This window comes from Anopheles coluzzii, chromosome 2 (genome assembly GCF_943734685.1).
Source record: "Anopheles coluzzii chromosome 2, AcolN3, whole genome shotgun sequence".
Lineage (NCBI taxonomy): Eukaryota > Metazoa > Arthropoda > Insecta > Diptera > Culicidae > Anopheles > Anopheles coluzzii.
Genome location: NC_064670.1, coordinates 113,855,718 through 113,880,682, shown reverse-complemented (window position 1 = coordinate 113,880,682; position 24,965 = coordinate 113,855,718). Strand labels below are relative to the sequence as shown.

At 44.5% G+C, this 24,965-nt stretch overlaps 1 protein-coding gene across 5 annotated transcripts in view; it reads left to right on the top strand.

Moving 5' to 3' along the window:
• LOC120961629 (uncharacterized) overlaps positions 1–24,965 on the top strand; it is a 114,078-nt gene that overhangs the window by 24,528 nt on the left and 64,585 nt on the right. For all 5 annotated transcript variants that reach the window (XM_040385512.2, XM_040385507.2, XM_040385506.2 and 2 more), the window contains exon 2: positions 13,248–13,867. In XM_040385512.2, coding sequence (XP_040241446.2) covers positions 13,822–13,867 — 46 coding nt within the window. In that variant the 5' untranslated portion in view covers positions 13,248–13,821. The remainder of the gene's footprint in view (positions 1–13,247; positions 13,868–24,965) is intronic.

The window sequence follows — 24,965 nt, the reverse complement described above, 5'->3', positions numbered from 1 at the left end:
TGAGTGTTTGCGCTGTGTCGAACGGCTGGTTGACAGGGGCAAGAGCTGTTCGGAATCTCGGTCAAGGGAAACAAATTGCTCAATCTTAACGAACAGAAAGAAGCATTAGAGCAAGGGCAAGTGACTTGGATGCAGCTCAAACAGTGGGTAGATGAGCGGGCATTTGGAGAGGGCATAATTTATTTCACTAAACCCCATGCACCCAGGTGCCCTTTGGGCTGAGTTTCTCTTTAGGTTTAAATTAAATTGTACATTTTTTCTGTATGTGTGTATGTGCGCATTTATCTTGCTCACTTAGAGCTCCCTACAATCCTCCACTCTTTTTGTCATTTGCATTATTTCGACGGAAAAATTTCGTTCGCGTGACAAGAGCATGTGTTTTGCTCAAGTTTGCTCAACTCAACGCTGCCACTCGGTAGTACAAATTTCCATTCCGTGCTCATATGCGAACGTGTCACCAAAGTGGTAGGTACTAAAACGTTGCTCCCTTTCGTACGTGTTCCACAACTTTGCTCGAATAACAATGAATTTAGCTAAGCTCATTCTTTCTCTTCTGTTACGTTCTACGGACTTTAAGCGCTCGTTCGTTCTGCGACAGCGTTCCAGATTATCCCCGTGCAAAGAGGTTTTTCACCATTTCCATTTTACCTTGGGTGCTGTTTTCTTTGCCCGAATGAAAAGCAAATTTCGTTTCCCTTCCAGCAAACTATTACATCTTTTCTGATGTGTTGGTCTTCTTTTTTTCCGCCTCTACATAGCAAAGGAATAGCAAAGGAAAAATCAATTAAAAAGCGGAAATTAATATCTGTACATTCTACGCGGGAACTTTCCAGTACAGCGCATTGTGGAAAATCATTATAATAAGGAAAATTGAGCTGTTTTTTTATTATATTCCACTGCCACTTCATATCTATGTCCACCGTAGTGCGATAATTATGCTTTCCATCTATGATGAATGCGTTATTAGAAATATCTCTCGATCTTACGATCGAGTACGATAGTTGTAACGGCCGGAAATTGCTCGCTTCCCCACGGCAGGCGTGTCCTGCAGCCCGGTGTAAGCTGCCACTGGATAATCTTTCCATGACAAATCGCCCGTTTCCGGAGGGGTTTTCATGAAAATGGTAGTTTCATTCTTCCACTGCTGGACCCGCGAGCCGCGTCATCATAATGTTCGTTTTTTGCTTCACTTTTCACACACCATATTGCTGGTTCTTTTTTTTAATACACGCAACTTTACATTGTGCGTCATTCATCACGTCCATCAGTCTCGTTTCCCAACTGAAGGGGGAAGCATATTTTCGACTGAAATTTTGTACGTTTCCTCCACCACAAAAACAAAACATCTTAATTAACAGCTATATTCGAGCATTTTCCTATATTTTGGCAAAATATGTTGACTGATCCGTTTGGGAAGAGTTGAAAGTAGCGAAACAAACAGAAACGAAATTTTCCCCTTTGTGTGTAGTAACAGTGAAAAGCACACTCACACTGTGATACCTTTTCTCATAAAAATAAGCTCCATTTCTCCCAGTCTGCGTGTTAATTGCCACTCCGCTCAAGCATTATCGTGAGAACTTATTACGAAATATATTTCTCCCCGCTCAGAAACGGGCCACGAAGGAAGATAGGACCGTTGGACACACCTTTTATGCGACATAAAATTAAAATAAAAGAAAGGTACAAACGAAAGCTTTAACTATACGGGTGATATATTGTGGCACAGGAACAAAATGGGCAAAGGTTTCATTCGAGCTGTGGGAATACTATACGGATACTGTAGGCTGGTGTCTGTGTGTGTTCGTTTCCGTTAACCGATAACCTTGCCCTTGAACTTTCTTGAAAGGGAAGCATTTCGAGTTCGAGCGAAGGTGTGTCCGTGGAAAAAGAAACTTTTCTCACCCACATGCCGCTGTATAACAAATTGTCACACTAAATCCTTCCATGTCGTGGTGAGTTTCACGAATCGGGACACGCTACACGCTTCGATAAACAATCGGAAAATTTTGAACATAGATTTTTCACTCCCATTCCCTCCATCGTTACTTGCTTTTGAACAAACAAAACTTTGCCACGGTCATGGTCGAATGAGGTTTGGAAAAAAACGAAACAGGATTTCGGGAAGCATAAGTGTTATGCACGAACAGGACGCGGCAACGGAGTGGAATATCGAATCGAAAATTGAGTTGAACTTTCGAGCTGTTACTGTGGCATTGTGTGGAGAGTTTTGATTTGTTTGTCACTCGCGATACAGTTTGATTGGTTTGTGTCGCAGGCGAATGACAACAAAAAAAGGCACAACAAGGAAAAAGTCGTTCGAGCAGTAAAATTGATTCCCGCTTTTACCCGTTCAAACAGCGAATAAACTTTTCTGGTTCCGGAAAGGGAAGAGAGACCGATAGTGTTTCAGAGGGAGTATGAAATATTTTCGATATTTATTTTTCTGTTCGTGATTGAGCGAGAAGGGAATGGATAACCAATATGTTGTTGTGAAAGTTAGCGTGACGAATGTTTTGAGCGGTTTGTTGAAAACTTTGTAGTAGAAAATGTCGTTACATGTGTTGGTTTTATCCAGTAATGTCAAACTCAATTTGGCTGGCTGTAATTGCTTTGGAGTTCATTCATATTATTGGTAATTTAGGGTAAATTTGGTAAAAAGAAAAAAATCTCTTGATGCTTTTTAGAATTTAAACTCTTATTTTTACATTTCTAATCAAATGTTAGCTGCCATTCTATTAATACTAATAAAATTCTAATAGCAAAACGATCGATATGTAATGGAACACAATAATCAACTCATGCTAAACACCGGTAAACTTCATTGCAATATAAAAACTTTTCCAACAGACACAAAAAAGGGGCCACGGATCATAATCACTGCAATCGCATCATAAGCGATAATCAATATGGTACGGAAGAGCAGCGCAACAAAAAAAAACATGCAATATTTTTCCATCCAACATTTAATGATGATGATTGGATGATGAACCGCACATCCGCTAAAGGTCCACAGCCGGCACCGAGAGAGGCAGTCTTCTTAATTCGATAATTCAGCAATTGGGTAAACACGAACGATCTCGCCAACCGCTCCGCTTACCGCACGATTGATGGCAAATATTGATCCGCCTAATGGGATTAGTTTTATGCGCAATCGAAGTAACAGTTGGAAAATGGGTCACAAAGCAAAACAACAAACGTGCAAGAAGCAAGCGGTCACACACGTACGCTGCGGTTGCTTAGCGTGGATTATAACCGCACAGTTTTACCGACGCTTACTGCGCTGCAGCTCAACCTTAAGAACGCGGACGCACGGTGCCAATTGTCGTAAAATGCGTCTAGGCATATGCGGTTTGGGCGGCGGGACGGCTTAGCGCGTTGTCATAAGCGATTATGAGCATGGGCGATTTACGGTGCCAACGAAAATCGAGCAAAACACAAACGCCCAGCTAAAGCCGGCAGTGCGTAGCCTTTTTTTTTCTTGTTGCTTGTTGCAGTGTCCAGTGTGGATTCTAGTGTCAAACGGTGTGAGCAAACAGGATCAAATGGTAATTGGTTGCAAGGCGGGGAGAAAGTTCGCTTCTAGGGTAAGCCAGCACCAACTGGGTGCTTGCGACATTTTTTGTTTGTTGTTTTCACGCGAGAATGATTGTTTGGAAAGTGTCGCAAAGGATTAAGGGAAGGATTACACCATGCTGGAAGGATTACCATGGTGGAAGTGTCGTATTAAGCAGACCATACTTAGTTTTAGCGATTGGAGATGTTGAAGTCCAATGAAGGGGGAATATTAAAATTTAACTTGCTAATCCGACACAATTTGTTTTGACAACAAATAACAATACTTCTGGATGTTTGAACTGCACACAACACATACCAGATTAAAAACAAATATTCATGTTAGGACTACAATAACTATGGCTTAATTCAGTTAAATATCCAACAGCAAAATCAACTGCAATTAATTAAACAATTACACTCCAGTTGAACTTCACCCCTTACCAAACTGTTTTATTTTCGAAACACATAATTGAGTAAGTTTAATCAGCAGCAACAGAACAAAACGAAAAAAAAAACAAAACCTTCGCATTACTTCTTAAGCAAACACAGATAGCACCGGAAAGGATGCACACCATAACATCCCTCCACGGTGAAAAGGAAAGACTCATTAAAATCGCACCGAAAACTCATTCCGTATGTAAACAGGGGCCACTGTTGGGTTGGTGGCTTTCCGTATGCCTGGCAGTGATTGCAACGCCAATCCACACACACACACAGACACCCCAACTACTGCTGCCCGCAGGGGAAAGGGCGAAAAGGGGGAAATGGAAAATTTTAATGAAATCATCCACCTAAAAACCGTACCGAAGGTCACGGGGCTGCGCGAAGAATCGGAAGTTATGTTAATTGAAATCGTATCGGACCTGGGCAGCAACGGGAAGTACTATTGGCGGATTCACCTGGTGGCTTAGCGGACTGCAGACAAATGGAGAAAAATACCATTCGGCCAGCGTTTGCGTTCGACCACCGACCACCGAGAAGCGAGTGAGAGGCGAAAAAGGAGAGCGAAGGAGCTAATTGGCCATCCAAATTTATTCCATTGATGGTAGCCCCGAGTGGATTGTTTCGGGCGACCGTTTGTCACTGCGGCACAGTGAGTTGTTTAGTGTGCTTTTTTATGGCATCTTTTCTGCTTGGCTGCCTGGTGTTGTAGCCCTTCTTTATGGTACGCCTTGCCCGGGAGGAGGGGAAAGTTGAAGCCTTTTCCGGGGCACTTTTCGTGATACGGTTGAACGCGTGTTTGTGTGGTAGTGAGCTGAACTTGAAGGCACAGAACGGAGAAAAAACCTTATCGTACCGTTGCCAGCAGGAAGTGTTGCCTGCTTTGCGCTTTGCGAGGACGGTCTGCGGATCGTGTAAGTTCTTGCATAAATTTACTCAATATACTAGCAGCAGGAGGCGGAGGATCGTGGGTTTTGTGTGCCCGTGAACGTTTTTGGACAGGATTGCCGGACCGGACAGAGATTTGTCGTAGGTCGTACTTTTTGTGTGTGGGGATTGTGGTGGAATGTTTACACAGCAATCGCTACGACCAGAACGTCCGATAATATCACTGCAGCGAAGTTTATGTTACGGGCGTACTTTGACAGTGAATAATTCGTCTGGTTGGTCGAGGGGAAGTGCGCAGAGCATCAAGGAAAGCAAAATTGCAATCGATATATTACATTTTCTTTTTGTTAATCTTCAGTCTCTTTTCTGCACATTGTCGATCGATTGTTTTCTACGCTCCGCCCTTCTATATTTCCGCCTTATGTCCACTCTGTCATCTGGCCTTTTGTGTGTCTGTGAGTCTTTTAATTGCTATAGCAAGACGGTCATTGACACCATCGAATCCGTTTTGGGGCCAATAAAACTGCCAAATGGGTACGATTTATGAGCGCGATTGGCTCAACCCGGTTTCTAAGCAAACACCTTCTCCACAGGACGGCCATTAGTGAAGCTGTAAATGGGACGGTGTTGTGGAGTAGCCAAAACCGCTGGCAGGATTATGGATAATTTATTTCCGCATGAGTCAAGTCCGTATGGTGTCAAGCTTTGGAGGTGTCAACAATGCTGTGTCACAACAGCACAAACTGTTAGAATAAACATGGCAGGTGAAAGAATTGAATTCTGCTGGCCAACCCATTTTTGCATATCTTATGTGTGTTGATACTTTGTGTCGTGTTGCGACGAATGATTATTATTTTAATGAGAGTCTTAATTTATGTTAATTTAGTAACACATTAATTATCTCATTTAAATACTTATTTAAGAAAACTTTACTTTTACCATTTCTACATATTTCAGTAATTTTCCCACTGATACTAGAATGGTATATCTTATAGCGACAGTTATCTTTGCCGTCTTACTGAGGAGTGGTTATCGTAAATCCTCAACTCTAACAGATAGTAGCAAAAGAGAAGAGTAAGCTTAATACCAGCCAACAAGGAAGCTCGGTGGAATTAATAGTTGATCCATGCTTAAGATCAAGCTTGTTGTTAAGCCTTGTATTACAACTGATACTATTACTGAGAAAGAGAGAGAAAGTGTGTGCGACTGGGAGAGAATAAGAGGGACAAAAATGAACTAGAAGTAATCTGTGGTAGCATTTTTGGAAGATTGAGCTTTATCTTTTATAATGAAATCTACCCAAATCAAATGTCAGAGTGTGATAAGCTATCTTCTAGTTAGTATCTCTATATAGTTAGAGAATTAATATGGCAAAATGAAGACATTAAACATGCACAAGTGAACGAAAGGTCATTGTTTTCGTACAGAAAACTTATGACAAAATTATTATTATATTATTAGTATCATACTTTATTCTTGTGATGTAATATTCACTAACGAAAATATCCAAAAAAGGCACTCTTGTCATATTACTTGCTATTTCACTAAGGTTATTAAAGGCATGTTTAAGAATATCTTAAATTTGACGTAGAACTTTGTGAACTTGTTTATTTTGTTCATTTATTTATTGATTTATTCATGTTAAACTATAAAATAGCTTCATCACCGCATATTAAATGATAGCTGAAACACATCGTACTTTGAATAACTTCCTGCCCAACATGTATTCCGAACCAATTATTTCCCTGTTCCATTAGTGTCTCACAAAACTAGCGACAGTCTCATCCGAGACTGTTGATTTGAAATGTGCAAAAAGCATTGAAACATAACACTGAAAGCACCGTATCAAAAGCTCTGCTATTTGAAGTTTGTCCATCAGAAAACGAAAATATTGACATTCGTATCTTTTTCTTCCAGTTTGTTTTGGGTTTTACAAACAACCACATTATGTCTGAGATTGTCCCAAACTTTGTCCCTGCGCAACGTTTGATGGCTGCTGCTGTTGCCAGTGCTCGACTTAATGGAACGATGATGAACACTCATCGGGTAGGGAGTGTTTAGGGATGCTTCATGCTTGACTGTGCGGAGCTATCTTCAAACGAAGCGCCACAAAGTCGACATAACGTTCGGGGAAAAGCGTCCCGTTTTACTTCTGACTTTTGTCAAAATCAAAACTTTTCTCGAATGAAACTACATGCATGACAGTTTTGCACTCTCCGCCCAGCTTGCAGATTTATCCATAGTTGGTTTTTTTTCTTCTTTGTGCTACACCATGACCTCCACAGAGCATTGGGTGCAGGAAAGTTTGTTCCGCCCGTTGGCGAGGAATGTAAAGCAGCAGCTGTCCGCTGCGGATTCGCACTGCACCAGTAAGCACCACCCAGTGGCCGGGGGGGGTTTGTGAGTATTTCCCAATACGCTCGGAACGGGTACGGAGTGTCACTTGGGAGGAAAACTTTACCCATACACCGAATGGGGATGCAGGACAACATTCTGGATCGACATTGCAAGGATCGAAAAGTCAGCTTGCGGCAGCTTCGAGTCGAACCAGTTTGTACCAGGGCGCATTAACTTTCCTAGTTCACAACTCTTGCCGCCATGTTGTTTGGTGAGTGCGCTTACGAGTTTGACTACACTTTTTCCTTTGCCACTCTTGTGCCGGCCTGCTCTCTGAACGAGCATAGTTTCTTGCGATGCACGACACGTTTGCACATCAGCTTCGATAACGAAACGCCGACGGGTTGCAATGTGCATCTGGTTACATGCTGTGACACAGAGCAACGGTACGGCAGTACTGTACTGCAGTACTAAGTTCACTGCCAAACGTTATTTATCTTCTTCGCTATTAGCGTTTGTCAGCGGGCGAGGAGTGAGCTTTGATGCTCATAATGTTTGCCGTTTGTTGGCGCTGGCAGTCATATGGCCGACGGGGTGCCTTATTTCAGCAACATGTTTTATGGTTCTTTGTTTTGTTTCGAGCGGGAAAAATCTGATTAGTGTGACAGGAAGGCGCATGCTTTCACTGTTTTGCAGTAAGAGCTTTAACCTTTTGCGAGGGGGTTTTTTTGGGGCCTTGATTTGGGTTTTTCTAGGAAGGATGGCAGATGAGAGCGGGAAAGGTTATTTCCCTTTTTTCAAGGGATGACATGCATCAACACCTCTAACCAAGAAGTGGGTCACGGATTGCTGGCTGCTTGACAGTAGCAAAGCGAATTTATCACGGGATTCGAAGAGAACATGTCCTTTAAAGTGAAGCTATAACTAGGGAGCTTTAATGTAATGTTTCTAGGTGATGGTAACAGTTTGCTGGATATATGTATTTAAAAAAAAATGTTTGTTTTTCTGCTTAAACATGATAACTACATAACAATATGTTATAAAGTGGCTCAATAAATGGATGGTACACTCAACATAACTGCAGTTTTTTTGCAATTATCTATGCGAGTGCTTAAGCTAGACATTTAAATGTTGATACCATTTAGTAGATAATCTCTCTGGGCATTGATATGGCTTTCAAAGTGGATTGTTATTATACTTTGGCTGTTGTGTTTTTTTGGCCAACGTTTACACCTTGATTCAAAGTCAAACAAGTGATGGAACAAACTATCATGAACGTAGATTGTCATCGTTGATTTAACAATCTAAGTTTCATGGCCAAAAAAAGGACAAATTGTCTCCTCAGACTATCATTTAACAATGAAAAACTGAGAGTAAATAATAAGAGTTCTGTTAAACACATAAGATTAAGAAAAATAAGAAATAACTCATACACTCGGGTCAATGCGACCAATGTTCTAATAATTTGAACTTGTCGATAAGAATCAATAATTTAAAATCCTATTCTGGTCTAATATTTAAAGCAATTTATGCTTTATCATTGGGACCGAATTCCGATTGGATCAATAAACAAATCTAACTGCAAGAGTAGTACTTTTTCGGTAGGGACCTCTTTGCCGTATTGCTTGGAGTAGTACTATTAATGCGCATGAAACTATGCAATTATAAGTTATTTTACATGCAGTTGTGGTTTTAAAGTTTCAAGAAAAAAACATTATATTCGTTTTCTTACAATTATAAGAGCTGTAAAATCACCTAAGGTGTATCAATTTTTTTTTAATAAGCTCAATCATTTCTTTTCCCCGACAAATTGCATTAAAATATAATGAAGAACTCTTGCCTCTCTCATTACAACTCATTAAATCGGCTCACTTATAACAAATTGCACGGGGTTAGGTATGTGCTCTCGTCGGAATGGTTAACCACTGTCGGAATGGTGCAACTGGGTTTTTTCCTATCGCTCCATAAATCTCCATCAGCTGACCTTGGCCTTTGGCCGATGGAATGGCACGAAACGAACCACCTCCCATTGCCCGCGTTTACCCACCTGCACAATATTGATAGTGAGCAATTAATTTTTCTCCTCCCTCTTCGCGCCTCCACAGTGTTGTGTGCCCAGAAATGCCCAGTTGGTGGATCTATAAATTTTCCGACGAAAAATTCCATCATTGTAATCAAGCAATCTTGAGACGCGCTTGCTGGTTTTATTTATTTGCCCACCTTTTTTCCAAATGAAAAATGAAGCAAGCAAAAAAAAAAGAGATGGCAGCATTAAGCGTTGATGAAAGCATTTAAGAGAAATTGGCCCATTTTGTTCGGCCCCCCTCGCTTCCCGGGAATGATACTATCCATACTTTCCCCCCCCCCTCAAATTAAACTGCCATTTATCATCATCTGTCGCTCGGGTTTGGCCCCGTGCCCATTTTGCGAAAGAAAGCAGTGAGGAAGAAAGAATAAAAAACCCTCCACAAACACAGTGAAAAAACAGGAAACAACAATCGGTGCAAAAATTAGCAGCTGCATTCTTGCGGGCGTACAGAAACGTAAACATTAGAGCAGCGCGGTTGGGTGGCAGAAGGCTAGAAGGCAACACACAACCAAAATGGGAAGGACGGTAGATTCGTTCCATCGCGTCGATCGCGGCCTGTAGACCTGGGCAAAAACGGGTGTGTGTGTGTTAATGGTGATTTTTGTGTGCCATTTTTCATTCGCTCTTTCGTTCTCGGCTGGCCGGTTTGACATCTTGGATAAAGCCCCGGGACGACATTGTTTACGGAGGATGGATTTTTCTTTTTTGTCGTGTTGTTTGGGTTTGATATTTTTGTGTGAAACACACCACGAGCTTTAAATCCTGCTTTTTCCGTTGCGTATCCACGAGACGAAATCTCAAACTGTCGCACACGGGTTTTTGCAAATCTCAGAACGATTCGTGTACATTTTTTCACCCCTGCTAGTCGTGTAAATTAGCTCAGGGTTAGGTTTTTCGCTTTTCCCTTCGCTGCCTCAAACGACAGGACAGACAATAAAAATTCCATTGTGTATTCCGATGTGGGGCGCTGGCAGCGAGCCGAGCAGAAAACACCATAACAAACAGCTGAAATTAAAACTTCATGGTTACTGGGGGGGAGGGGGACCTTGTGCCTGTGTGCATTGTTCTGCGGTGTGCCAGGACACAGGAATGCATGTTTATTGCTCGATCTTGTTCCCCTTGCCAGGAGCGGAAAAACCCAACCACACCACACGTGGGAGTTTTGGGATGGAAGCAATATAAACAGACGAAATCCGACCCGTGTGCACATTCCATGCGGGGCGAACTGACTGGCGTATGGGAGTACGGGGGGTAATTCGAGGTTAGCGTGGTTTGTCCGGTGGCCGATTGTTTTGGGACGCTGTTTGCTCGACAAACAGCAGCCCGATTGGACGTGGCCGGTGAGATTGATTTGCATATCACGAACTGGTTTGGCAGGAAAAGAGCTTGCCGTTGCTGTTTGTTTGTTTGGGATTATGAGACGTTCGCGTTTCACGGGGGACACGAAGATGAGGATCGCACGTTTGCTGGGCGATACCGCCGGGTGCATCTGGTGAACCATTTCGATGCAACACGAGTGTATAGAGTGGATAGGAGAGATTTTTCGCACCAAATGTCCGTACATCATGCACGGTTATAGCTTTTCTTTTTGCCCTACCTCCAATGGGAAGCAAATGTCCATGAAAAACTTTGTCATAAAAAAAAAAAATTACAAACCCGCTTCCATTGTAAACCACTCATAAAAATAAGAAACAAAGCCAAATACCGGTGGCTGCACACCGAAAGGGAAGCGGCAGGATCCATTTATCCATTTGTTTATCTCGAGGTTTTTAACACCATGTTTATATCCCGGACCTGTACCCGTGGGTCGACTCTGTCAAATGGTGTTTTGTGTGTATGCGTGTGTGTGTGTCTGTGTTCTTTAGAACATGATCGTCATCATCATGGCCCTGCACGCCAGCAAACAACACGCCAGGCCAGGGCATCGTTCACCCGCACTTTGTTGTATGATGGATTGTTTGTGATGGATGTTGTTATTGTTGCTTTGCTTTTTTTCATTTTTGCCTCTCCTGGAATGGGTGGGAGTGAGTGGTTGAGGAAAAACAAAACACCCATCCTAACGCCGGCCAGGGTTTGGGAAACGAGCAGCGCGTGTGTGTGTATGTACATGCCGGTGGATGTAAACGAGCGATTGTATAATTATCGCCAACAACAACCTGTCATGTTTTAACAACAACAACGGCAGGGGTGAAATGTTTTGGTACGTGCATCAATCTCGTACCGGGTTAATGGGTCTTTTTTTTGGGGCGAGGGATTGTAAACTTTGAGTCATCGTGTATGGTTAAATCTGGACATGGGTTAGTAATTTTTAGGGCTCCTATTAGCAAGTATGACTGAGCAGAGTGAAACATTTTAGTAGAACTAATGGCAGTGAACATCGTCAGCTGGGTTTAGTTCGATTCGGACGATTCATCTGATCAACTTAAATCACTTTTATTGCTCCATGATTGATAGGTCTTGAACGGTCTTGAACTTCAACAAAAAGGTATGAACCCTGATTAAGTTGCACCCGAGCGGAGCATTGCTGAACATTTCGTGCTCAAGACCAAGACTGATCAACCTGCTAAGCTGAAAAGATTGAGATCTTGATGTCAAAGCATCTTTAATAACCAATAACGATGTACCTCTAACAAACATCAACAATTGTATGAGAAGATGAGGTACTCTATGCAGGCTTTAGTTAATAATTATTTCCATCCAATCAACCCATCAATTTAACACACAATCAAGTCCAATTTTCCCCTTGTTTTAGCACATATAATTTGACTTGTTTATGTTTAAACTGCTATGTTACAGTGTTGAATGAAAGTATTTAAAGTGTCAACTGTCACATCACTGTGCTACTTTATCCAAAGTGTCCTTTAACAAACAACTACCTTCTACCAACACTATGTAGCGCTGTTTCCTTCGCGTAGAAAACTACTAATAGCGGCTGGTGTTTTTATTCTCCTTCCAGGACGTGTACTGATTTTCCGCTCGTAACATTCCACCAGTGTACCAGAATCAGCGCCCTTAAAGCCCCCCTTCCAGCACCCAACAGCACCGCTACAGCTCAATCGACGACGAGTGGTCAACAATCCGGAAAGGTTACCGGAGCAAATGCCACCCGTTTGCCGGTTCGTGGGAAGCTAAAAACAACTCCAGTAGCAAAACCCGTGCGAGCGAAAAAAAACATCAACTCGGACAGAGTGGCAAGGGAGGGGGAAACCCGTGCCCTGTTCGTCCAATTCCCCTCCCATCAGCTCAGTGTGTCAAGTGTCAACCGTGCGAAAAAGGACGGCATCGCACGGACTGACGGACGGACGGACGGAGAATCCGCGCGCCCGTTTGAGCTGCAGGAAAATTAATAGAATTACCCATCCCGAAGCCGTTGTGTGTGTGTGTTCCAATGTCCCTGTGGCGTTACAGGCAGGTTGAAAGTTATGAAATTGTTAAGTAACGGTAGCGTCCTGATTGTGTTGTGAAGCGCAGGCAGCTAAAGGTGAAGACTTGCCATCCTATCCGGCCCGGCTGGAACGGGAATGATGGTGAATTTTCCAGAACCGAAGAGCCGAAGTGCACGGAACGAGAAGTGAAAAGTGAAAAGCTAGCTAAAGCGCTCTCGGCTAATCGATAGGGAGCGCTAGACGGTGCGAAATAATACAACAAGAAAAAAAAAAAACCCCGGAGTTGAACATTTTTCGCATTCCAGCACAATCAATACAGTTGACGCGGCAATGGCAATGCTCTGACGGAATGCTGACGGTTTGCGCCAAATCTTTCCTCATTTGCACTCGGACTTGCTGTGGTAGTGGTGGCTAGTAGTCGCGCCAAAGCCGTAAACTGTAAGGGCAAATGGTATCGGTTGTAGGGTCATTGAGTGTGGTCAAGTGTCCGACCGGTTGATTATTCATATTTATATATTTTTTCTTTTACTCCTCTGTGCACGCTTCGAAAGCAATTGAACGGATCAGGCAGTGAACTAACTGCTGCTGTGTTTCTGTGTCCGTCTTTGTGTGCTTTAAATTGTGCAGTGCAGTGAGAAGTGAGAGTGAAGATAGCCAGCTCGCAGTAGACGGCAGTTGGAATATAAATGCGATCACGTTTACCCTGCAAGGCCGTATATCTCCGTCGTAGGCCCTGACAGTCGTCTCGATTGTGCGCAAAAAACGCAAAGTGTGTAAGGAAGGAGCAGCGCAAAGTGAGTGCAAGTGAAATCCAAAATTTATACAGCGTAAACAAACGCGCTCATTTCTCACCCCCGAAACCCCAAACGGCGTAGTTAAACGGTGCGTAACGTCTCGGGGGCCGAGGTTTTCCGCTTTGACGACCTCCTGAGGCTGTACTCAGGAGGATATCGCTCAACGACCGGACCGGGCGACCATTTTGCATCACCATTTTGCAGCATCACCCCCTGCCGGCCCACCACCGTCCGGTTGCCGGCCGTGCGAGGGACATTACCAATGCTGCGCCAGCAACGGACGCCAACGTACAGAGGAGAAACCTGATAGGGCGCGTCGTCGGACACTAAGATGCTCGCGCTGGCCGCTTTGCTAGCCGTACACGCAGGACTCGCTGGTAAGTGTCTCAGTGTGTGTGTATGTGTGCGTGTGTGTGTGCGTAGAAGTTAGAAGTTAAAGTGGTGTTTTGACCTTTTGCCGAATCTCTTTCGGCATGGGCTCCAACATGTAAGCGTTCGACGTAAAGCAACACTGCTTAGCTAGCAGTCCACAGGGTGCAATCACTCTACGGTGGCGTTGTGTACATGTTTGCAGGGCAAAGTAGTAGTGGAGGAAGTGGAACGAAAAACAAAACACCCGTCACCGAGACGACACAGCAGCACACTGCGGGAGCTGTGTACATTGGGAGGGAAAACAATGTTCATACGCATGGTAAAACAAAACCATATTACATCGTGTAAAAGCTTTTGCTTGTCCCCGGTGGCTGCTGCTGCTACCGCGGGAGTGTGCGATTGTGTGTGTCACCATATGTGTGGGCTCGTAGTGTCAGGGTTGTCCTCCTTTCGGTTTCCCCCATCAATCTTCGGCACTCATTAATTAGCCACACGGACACCAATAGGGCCTAACACTACAGGGCAAGAATGTCCAAACGATTCCGAGGGGAACCGAACGAACTCGAACGAATATGTGTGATCGAAATCCATCGCTCAGTGCAAGAGAAGAAGGAAGCGTTACGTAGAATACTCCGAAAATTTCTACAAAACCAGAAACCTACCACAAGGAGAGTCGTTTGATGGCTTTATACACGCACTCCAAAAACCGAACCTGACAGTAAACACCCGGACCCTTATCAAAATCAGCTAGCGGTTTTTGACAAACAGAGACAGTGAGGGCGCTAAACAAGACACAAACACCCAACATTCCTTTAAAAAACCCTGCAGTACTGTCGGGGAGCTCTCACGCTGAGCTAGATTTAAGGCTTTACGCATGACCTCAAACGTCCAAGTAATGACGGGTTTTGTCAATGTCATGGTGGTGTATAAATTGTGTATTTTGGTAATATTACTAAGTGCTGCTGAAAGTGGAGCACAGCCAATGTGTGTTTGTGTGTGTGGGTTTGTTTGTCTAATCATCAGCCCAAAAGCCCCGATGGAAAGCAGTTCTGGGATTACTGGCAGGGCATGACAATGCGTTCGAACCACAAAATGGAGATGGAAGTGAGTACCAATTTAGGTCACGATAGTGCTTTTGCGTGTTGAAAGCGGAGCAAATGATTGAAAGGATAAAGGGGTGTTGGAAAATTGATCTATTAAAACAGGGGAGTGGAGAAATAATGATTGATTTGTTATTAAATTTTGAGAGTAATATTTACATCATTCTTTGTTGTGCTGAAAGTAATGGAAAGATATATTGGTCATTCGTGTGGACTTTTTAAACATACACACTATATCTCATGGTTTTCATCAGTTATCATTCATGATCGTTGTAAAAACCGATTGGTAAAGTAATAACAGTAGAGTTTGTTACTAAAATGTCTTCAACAAAAGATTTATGGAGCTTCTCCTGATCGGCGTAATAGGTCCCCACCCTAGTCCAGCAGTCACCGGTCACAGCTCCACAGATTCCGTGCTTTATCGATGCAACGAACCCACTTGACATCATACTTACAACATTCGGCAGAACCCAGCACGGATGTGTTTGGCTGAAATTAATTATGCATTCCCGCACACCTTCGGCAGCCCTTCCTAGCCAGAGCGCCAGCCAGAGTAGGGATAGGCAAATTTAAGCCTGATCCACCACTTTATCACTGCACCAGTGCACCACCGCCAACAGCACCTGAAACCATCGGTTTGCAGGGGAGAAAAACGTGCCCCCCTATTTTGTAGCTGTGGGCATAATTTCTCCACAGCCACATATAGCACAGCCCATCAAGCTTTACTTCGAGAGCGCTTTCGTGTGCAATATAAGGCTCCACCAGGGGCCGGTTCGTGCACTCGCACCGAGCACGGCCGAGCAAAGGACATCAAGGTCGGACGCGTGCTTAAATTGCACACTGCAAGCGCATGACACTAACGGTATGTAAAATGAGCCACCCGAGCCGGCAAGGCCCGATCCGGGCGTCTCGTCATCCTTGTTTGTGCTGCCTTTTTCCGCCTCGCTGTTGGTGCTGCCAGCGACAAGACAAAAGTTTTCCCATTATGCATTAATTTCTAAGCGCAACGTCTCGGGACCGTTTTGCCACTGTGTCTAGCGAACGGTGCACGAAGGGCGGGAAGGGTTCGTTTGTTTGTTGAGTGCATGCATGCTAAGAGTGGAAGGACATAAAGACACACAAACACACACACACACATAGGCACATACATTACAGCTCTTGCCATAGGTTTGTCTCGTTCGTTAATCGTCGAGTGGATGATTCGAGCGCTCTTTATTTGCTCGGTTGAAGGTCGCATCGTGGCAGTGGCCGCGATCTGCAGCTCCACCCGAAACCGAAAGATGAGCGAGCGGAGTAGCACACGACCGAAGGCCGACGTCACTGTTTCCAGCGCCGACATCGGCATCGCCCATATTCAATTAATTACCACCGGTATGATGGTAGGCACCACCATGGCGACGGAAACATGAAACCGAAGGCTGGTACTCGGTGCTCGGTGCAACCGTGCACTTGCACTTATGAATTACGTTCGCGGTCCCGTGGTCTCTGTGTGTCCCTGTGTTAGTGGGGGCAATATTTATTTGCAAAATTTATGGCCACATCATCTGCAGTTACAGCACCGTCTTTGCGGCGAACGACGAACCAGGCAGCACGAGTCGACAGCAACATTTACAAATGAAAGGACTGATGGCAGAAGCACGATAAGATGTTGCCTGGCGTATGTTGTTGCCTTCCCAACCCCATGAAACCGTGTGTTTCGTCATCGTTGGCTTGTCTTAATGGAACTCGAAATCGCGCTCGTGAGTAAGGATGGCATAATGAATTTAAAGTTTTGCACAACAGAGCAGAAAGTCGTTGTGTTAGATGGAAATGAATCTGTTTTACAATGCATTGGGATGTAAATGAATGGCAGAGCATGCTTTCGAAATAATTACAAGTTGGGTGCCTTTTTGGTTGAAGTTGGTAACGCTTTTGTTCCTCTTTGGGGTTACAGCTTGTCATTGTATTTACACTATCTTTACTTGAACGTACTGTGTGTGCAAAAGCGATCTAGAAAGATTAAGCGAACCTTAACATCTTGTAACATCTTGTTCCTATCATGAATTGCAATATAAAAATGTTTTCCGCAAAAGATTTAATCAAACTTATACTGAAAAAAGCTGCATGGAAGTTACTATTTTTAATGTATTCTTTTTTCCAGCTGCTTTGTTGAACTTTGTTGTTACCATATTCATAAAAAATAACAGCTTTGATCGACAAATTGAACAAAACAATTATCCATTAATTAAAAACCGTCAGCTTTATTTCAAACCTAACACTCTTCATTAATTTATTTTTGAATGTGAAAATGACACAATTAGATTTTCCAATGAAACTGTACATAAAATAGCGTGCACGGCTAGCGGTAGAGAGAATGAGAGGCACTCATAAAATGCCCGAGCTTTTATGGGCATACCCATACTGACCTACAATCGAAACGACCCGTCAGAGGTGACAGTTCAATTCCCCGTACAATTAAGCACTAATCATCACCGAGCCCCGAGGCTGTAGTGCCATATTGGATTCGTTAGTGGTACGCTCCGTCGACCAACCACCGACTAAATTCAATTCGTCCTTACTGCTTACGGGCCGATTTTTGTGCTAGAGCACAGTCTCCAGAGCATTCCGCAATCGGACGCGTACGGTGACGTGCTATTTTCAGCGTCAATTATGTTTCAATAATTGGTAGAAAATTCTCGCCATTCATCGCGTAACGTGCTTCTCGTTCCTTTCCTCCCCCGGGATCGATCCTTTGTAGCGCTAGTTTCGTTTCAATTTTCACACATACTTATACCGCAGCCCAGCTCGAATGGGAAATGAGTATGTAAATTATGCCTGCCGAGCTTCAAAGCAACGTCCCGCGAGCACATGTGTGTCAACGACAGCACAATAATGATGGTCCTGTAAAAGAATGGCTTTCTCTGCGGAAGGGAAGAAATTTGCAGATGGTGACGAAATTCACAAGCCGTTCGGCGATGAAGGCAGGATTGTGTCGGTATGTTGGTAGTAGCAGCGAATATATGGTTTGCAAAAGATTCAACTACCTGACGGGCATGAATACGGAGCGAAGAAAGCTTTTTTCTTTTGTTAATGTTGGTAGACAAAGTTAGTTTGTCCAAAAAAGCCATGAAAGGTACTATAGGGACTATTGATCGATAGTTAAAGCCTCCGAAAGAAAGTTTCCCTTTTCATGCTTAGTTACTTACTTACATGCTCGCACCTTCACATACACACACACTTACTCGATTTCAGCAGAGTGTTTTCACTTTTAACGCAGGTGATGAAAAGTTTACTCACACTTTGCATGCTCACCGCTTAAGGGTGAGTGTGCGACAGTCTACATGTAATATCCATTTTCATTACACATGAAGCATAGCGAAGGGAAACGATGAACAAAGACTGGTTCCATCATGGTAGCAAAGGAAAACTTTACTGGGCTTTAAAGGGCAGGTTGGATAAAGATTATTTTATATTAGAGTTTGTGCTCCAACCATACGGGATGTTTTAGGTATGAAACATAAAAGAAGAAAGTCGTCTCTTAACGTTTAACTTTGTGAAAAAATGACTGAACAATGGAACATTAATTATTCATTGTTTCATTCCTATAGCTCATTTTTTGTCTTCTTTCCGAGTGCTTTTCCGTTTCAACAAGACAATTCTCGACAGTTAATGTCATTCCGGGGACAGTGCAAAACACAATTACAATTATTTGTTCTCGATGTCAATAAAATCCTTAACTGCTGCTGCTAATTGGAAAAGATAAATGATGATTAGCTTCCGGCCCAAACCAAACACTCTTATCTGTTCTAGATCGTTCACCTTGTTTTCTGTTTGCTAAATATATTTCCCCCTTCTTGAGCATACAGACGCACCGTCCCAGCGACAGCGAAATACGGAACCCGAATCACAATCAAGCTGCCTTCGAAATGAACCATTCCGTTTCATCAGCACCCCTTCGGAGACGTGTAGCCACGAGACGAGACGATCAGCCAGGAAACTGTGCCGTTGATGAAAATTTAATTAGCATCCGTTGATTTATCTCGTTGGAATGTTCGGAAAGAAAATGTGTAACGAGAGCGTAACCTGCCCGGCATTGTTTGTTCCCTTTCGGTACGGTACGGCCGTAAAGCACCGATTAGACCGTGATGTTTTGGGCCCGGTGCTCCATTAGCACTATTGAGCCATTTGTTGGTGGAGGGTAAACGGTACGAACAAACCGGCGTGCCTTCTGGACTGGTCAAGTCGGTCGGTCGTTCAATCGAACGGCGATTATTGCGTTAAAGTGACCCTTCAAAGAAAGCGTAAGCTTTGAAGTAAAGACCAAAGGCTTAAGAAAGCTAGATAATTGATGGCGTTTGATCCTCTTAAACACACTTACAGGACGGTGCTTTGTTACATGGACGGGTGTCTAAGGAGCTCTTTATAAGAAGCTAATGCTTCTCGCGTATTATTCAATAGAGTTTAGAGTTTGAAATTCATTGCTATTTAAACTAATAAAACATACTTAAAACGATTCATTGACTGAGAAGATATTGCTCGTTCCAAAAGTTCTAATTTTAATCAACAGCGTAGGGTGGGTTCTTTTTGCAACTTGTTTGTCATTTCTGCAGAACTTCAAACCCTCAATGTCTCTCATCGCTTATCTTCAACCTATTAGCACGAAAACGGCAACGGAATCTGAAAGCTTCTCGCACAAATTGCACAACAAATCAGAACCCCGTCGCTCAAATGGAACGTGCGAGCGACAAAACAAGCACAGCAAAAAAAAAGGAAGGAAACAAAATTTAATGACAGTTCAAGTGACGATGCTACGACTGTCTTTCGTTGTCGTTTTACATTTCGAAGTTCACTCTTTTTATTGTGTACACAACTTTACTGCAGAACAACAAAATTGGGTCAGCGAAAGTGCAAAACGAACACGACAACGGCAACGGTTTTTGGTGTGAAAGTTCCGTCCAAAATGAAGCAAGCACCGCGCCCGGGCCGAGAGTGGGCGGATGTTGTTTCCTTAAGAAATTAATCTGACAACTTAGACATCCGTCTTGCCGGTGGGCAGAAAACAGCATCCTATACTCTGAGAACGTGGGGGTAAAAACATAATAAACCATGGGTGGAGAAGCAGATGAAACTGACACTGTCTTTAATGCTGAATTTAGTGCCAAAACCGTACCAGCTGCAATCCGATCAACGCTTTACCGTGAGCGATGGAAAAGAGAATTCGTTACGTGCCTCCGGGAAGAAAGAATAGAAGGAGAGAGAGTGTGTGTGTCGCATGTCGTGTCGCGTTAGTATCACCTCCCAAGAAATAGACAATATTAAGACCACAGGCTGTGTGTGTGTGTGTGTGTGCGATCGAACGTAAAGCTTCATCCCACGAACGTGTCACCAATTACAGATTCCCGGAGCGTTCGGAAGGAAAGCACAAAGGTAGCACGTCACAGTCCCTGCCAAGGCGGTACGCATTCTTTCCCACGCTGGTGGCGCCAGTGGGTTGATTAATTATTTTATTTTATCACTTCACTAAACATATCATAGGCGATGCTCCTGCTGCTCCCGCCTACTCATCGATTATGGTATAATTAGGATAATTGATGAGATTTTGATGCTTTACGCTTGTGCTTTGGTTCGTTGATTGTTGTCCTCCTTTTTTTCTACGACACGGTCTATCGAGGATGTCAAAACGGGACAAACGATCGTGTTCGTCGTCGTTCTGCTTGCCAGGCACGTATTTTTCTGTGGTAGAGATTAGCTCTTGTTGTGTTTGACACTTTTGCTTTATTAAAACACTTATTAAACATACGATATAAATAAAATACATAATGAACAAACACTTTAAACGTATACTGTATGGGCCGCGCACCAGCCGCACCGAGCGCCCCTGCCGAGAGCTCCTGCTCGATCGGCCTTCGTGCACACTCTGCCTAGGCGCTCGGCACACACTAAGCCTTGCACGCTTAGTGTGTGCGACAGTGTGCGTGTACACACTGTTGTCCCCCTGGACGTTGACCGGTGGCAGCGCAACTGCCACGGCAAGTCCAGGGGTCGGCACGCACGGCTGCCCACAACATCTCCCCCTTTATTTATCCGGAGGGGTCGAACCGACACGGAATATTCCACTGAGGGAATACCGGTGTGGTGACACCCTCCGGCCGATGCTGATGAATACTGGGGATGCTGTGGCGCGAGCGCTTTCGGTATACCACGGATACCGAAACCCTTATCGGCTTCGCTCTCACCCTTTTCTCGCGTTTGTTCCACGACGGTGACGATCACTTGCCGCGGTGGCGATGCTGCGTACGCCTTCGTCGCCTTTTTCCACCCTGCTATCGCCCTTTGTCGTGCTTGAGCCGAGCCGACGACGACAACCCTGCTGCGGCGGCGGATGCTTTGTTGCATCCAGGGCGGCCTCGCCCTCTTTGGACACTGTTGCTGCTGTTGTTGATGCTGGGCGGCATGGACCCTCGCCCTTCCTTCACATGTTCCTGCTGTTGTTGCTGCTGCGCTCTGCTGCTGATGCTGATGCTAGGCGGCATAGACCCTCGCCCTTCCTTTACACGTTCCTGCTGCCCGCTGAAGCTGGGGCTGATGCTGATGATGCTGTTCCAGGGCGGTATGACACCCTTGCCCTCTTGGTCACGATGCAGCCAGGGCGGCATGATCCTTCGCCCTTCCTTTGCGCGTTGCTGTTGCTCGTGGTGCTGGATCCAGGGCGGCATGACACCTTCGCTCTCTTTTAGACACTGTGGCTGTCTCCGGGGCGGCATGACAACCTCGCCCCCATAATACAGAGCAGCACCCGGGACGGCATGAGTCCTCGTCCCTTTTCCACACTGCATCCAGGGCGGCTTAGATCCCTCGCCCTCTTAGGACACAGTGGCATGATTGCTGTTGTTACCTCAGGGCGGCAATGAACCTCGCCCGCTGAAGCTGGGGCTGCAGCCTGGCGGATGACGCTCTCGCCCATAGCCCGGCAGCAAGGCGGAAAGCTTCCTCGCCGATGACGCTGCCGGCGCTGCTTGGACTGCAGCCCGGCGACCTTCACACGTCGCCGAGAGTGTGCAGCGCTGCCCATGCTGTCCCCTTGATGGGACGGCATCCGGGGCCTCGGTCTTGGCGGGGGCGGCGGCCCAATCCTTCCCGGACCTTTGCCATCGCGATGGCTGCTGCGATGATGCAGCGAAAGACATGCACAATCGCGATGGCGTCCGCGGGTTCGTACTGGGATCCCCCTTACGCAGGAGGATCCCATCCTCGTCGCCACTGTTGTGTTTGACACTTTTGCTTTATTAAAACACTTATTAAACATACGATATAAATAAAATACATAATGAACAAACACTTTAAACGTATACTGTATGGGCCGCGCACCAGCCGCACCGAGCGCCCCTGCCGAGAGCTCCTGCTCGATCGGCCTTCGTGCACACTCTGCCTAGGCGCTCGGCACACACTAAGCCTTGCACGCTTAGTGTGTGCGACAGTGTGCGTGTACACACTGTTGTCCCCCTGGACGTTGACCGGTGGCAGCGCAACTGCCACGGCAAGTCCAGGGGTCGGCACGCACGGCTGCCCACAACAGCTCTCCATCTCCTTCGCAGCATAGCAATATTGAAAGAATAGTGTATGTGGTGGAAAGTTTCCCATTTCCGGACAAGGTCTAGAATGCTCGGTTCGGTGCGTAGAAAAGAGATGAGAAAGTTGATTGATTTTTTTATGAACTAAGTCCATTTTTTCGTACATTTGTGGTGCTAATCTAGAGCGCACCATTATCATTGGATTAAATAGGCATCTAGCACGTTGACTCGATTAGAGCTGCTTGGCACAGTGTAAAGCACATGGTATTATACGACAATCATCGTTTGTTCAAATCTCAGCATTACTCACTTCTTCAATTCATCTCAAAAAAGTTTTATAACAAGTTTTAATGAATACAGACAATACCCTGGAGATGTTATGTCAAAAAGAACATAAGTCCGCAAAGAAGAAAAGCATATAAATAGAACAGCAAATCATGCTCAGAATACCCTAGTACTCTCTCGCGTGTATGTGTGTGTGTGTGTATGCATGCCAAACTTCATCTAGAACGTATAAAGAGAAGAACCATGTACCTCATCAATCGCACTTGACAGACCACGAGTTCCAACATTCTAATCATTTCCGACACTAAAATGCATGCTCCGGATTATACACACAACACACTCTTCTCTACACCCAGCGGTACACGGAAAGTTGTTCGCGAAATTGTTCCCCGTGAACAAGCGTGGAGAGAACACCCGCGTACGGGAAAGTTTGACCCAGCGGCAGTAAGTTTCCACCCGTTTGCCTCGACGATCAGCATTTGGCGCTTGTTCGGGAGGAATATAAATTAGCTACCGGTTGAGTGCACGAACAAGAGCTGTACCGTCTCCCCTGTATAACTCGTACCCGTAGTACTGTGTACTCTCGTGTGGATTAATTTTTGATCCGAAGCATCCAAACTGCGTTCATCAATGTTATATTACGCTGTCAAAATTAGCAGTTCCAGGAAGAGTCCTTCAAATGCTGCATAGTTGTTTGCAACTGCTACTTACTCACGATCGTCTTGCCAGTGTTGAGAGTAATTTTGCTTCTAAGTTCATCAACATGCAGCCGATGCGAATCCCAACTAGATCGCCCTTTTAACAGCACAGCGGAAAACCATCCATCATGCAGCATGTTTTCCGTTTCGGGGCTTTTGTGAGCATATCGCTAATTGCAATGGAGTCATGTTGTTGGGTTTTTTGTTTGCAAATCAGAGCCATTTTTGTCTGTCTGGGCTGCATATTTAACAACAATTGAAACTAAAACCCACAGTTGAACGCTCAAGCCCCCATAAACTAATAAACCGAAAACGCCGTCGTCGAAAGAACAAATCCATCAACTTAACACACACAAAAACAACAGCAACAGTCAAGTGGTAGCGCGGTGGAAAGCTCTCACTGGAAGAGACCGACCGGACCGTGAAAAATTGCCTCCTCTGTTACCCGCACATAAAGCTCGGGAAACGAAATGGATGGCGGGAAACTTCCAAAATGATTGATGTAAAGTACAATGGTTCGGAATCCCGTGTTTACCCACCGCTAGCCACGTTCCCCAGTGCAAGAGTGGTTAATAAAGTTGGGTTTTGGAAATTTGCAAACGCAACCAAATGGCAGAACACCACATTTTAACACCAATCGTACGTCCATCATCATCAACATCAATCGCAGCCATTATTTGCGTAACAAGCGGGCGGAAAAGGTGGGGACCGATTTTATTGATGATTGTGGTAAGTATGTTTTGCTATTGTTTCTGCCGTTTGTTTTTTTTGTACAACGGATGGATGGAAAGGATGGAAAGCGGAAATAAATGGAGCTGATGTTTTCACTGCTTCCGACAAGCCCGACACCATCCTGGTTTGGGGTAATGCAAACATCGTTTGTTGTGGTGAATGAAACGGCAAACGAATTGGGTTACTTTTGTGGGGGGATTTTTTGCTCCCTTCTGCAGTATTTATTTCACCCAAAGATATGCAAATTGTAATTTTAAACTCTTTATATCTCACAGTTCTGGTTGTTTTAATCGGATGAATGCTCCGCTCAGCCAGTTGCTTCCGATCTGATAAGGCTGAACGTTGTTTACGGTTGTTCGAACGACGTTGACCCAATTCATTTGCTCGCTCCTTTTCATCTCGTTCGGTGCTCACTGTTCTTGGGCTCTTGGGGATATTTTCCTCGAAAAAGCTAGATTATCATAACAAGATTGGCGTTGCGGCTTACCGCACAGCATCGACCCTCGCAGGGACATTCCCGTAGCTGCGAGGTTTTAATGCAATTTGGCAAGATTCGGGGGAAAATTGTGCTATCATTTTTCCCACAATTTATTGTGCCTATCAAGATTTCTTAGGATACTTCCCCCCAATCTCGCTATCTCTGCTTAAAGTGTCAGATTTATGCATTTCGATTAGCGAACCACCGGAGTCTAAATTGGTTCATCTTTTTGGAAGATCTACTGCTAGTTTAATCGCCGC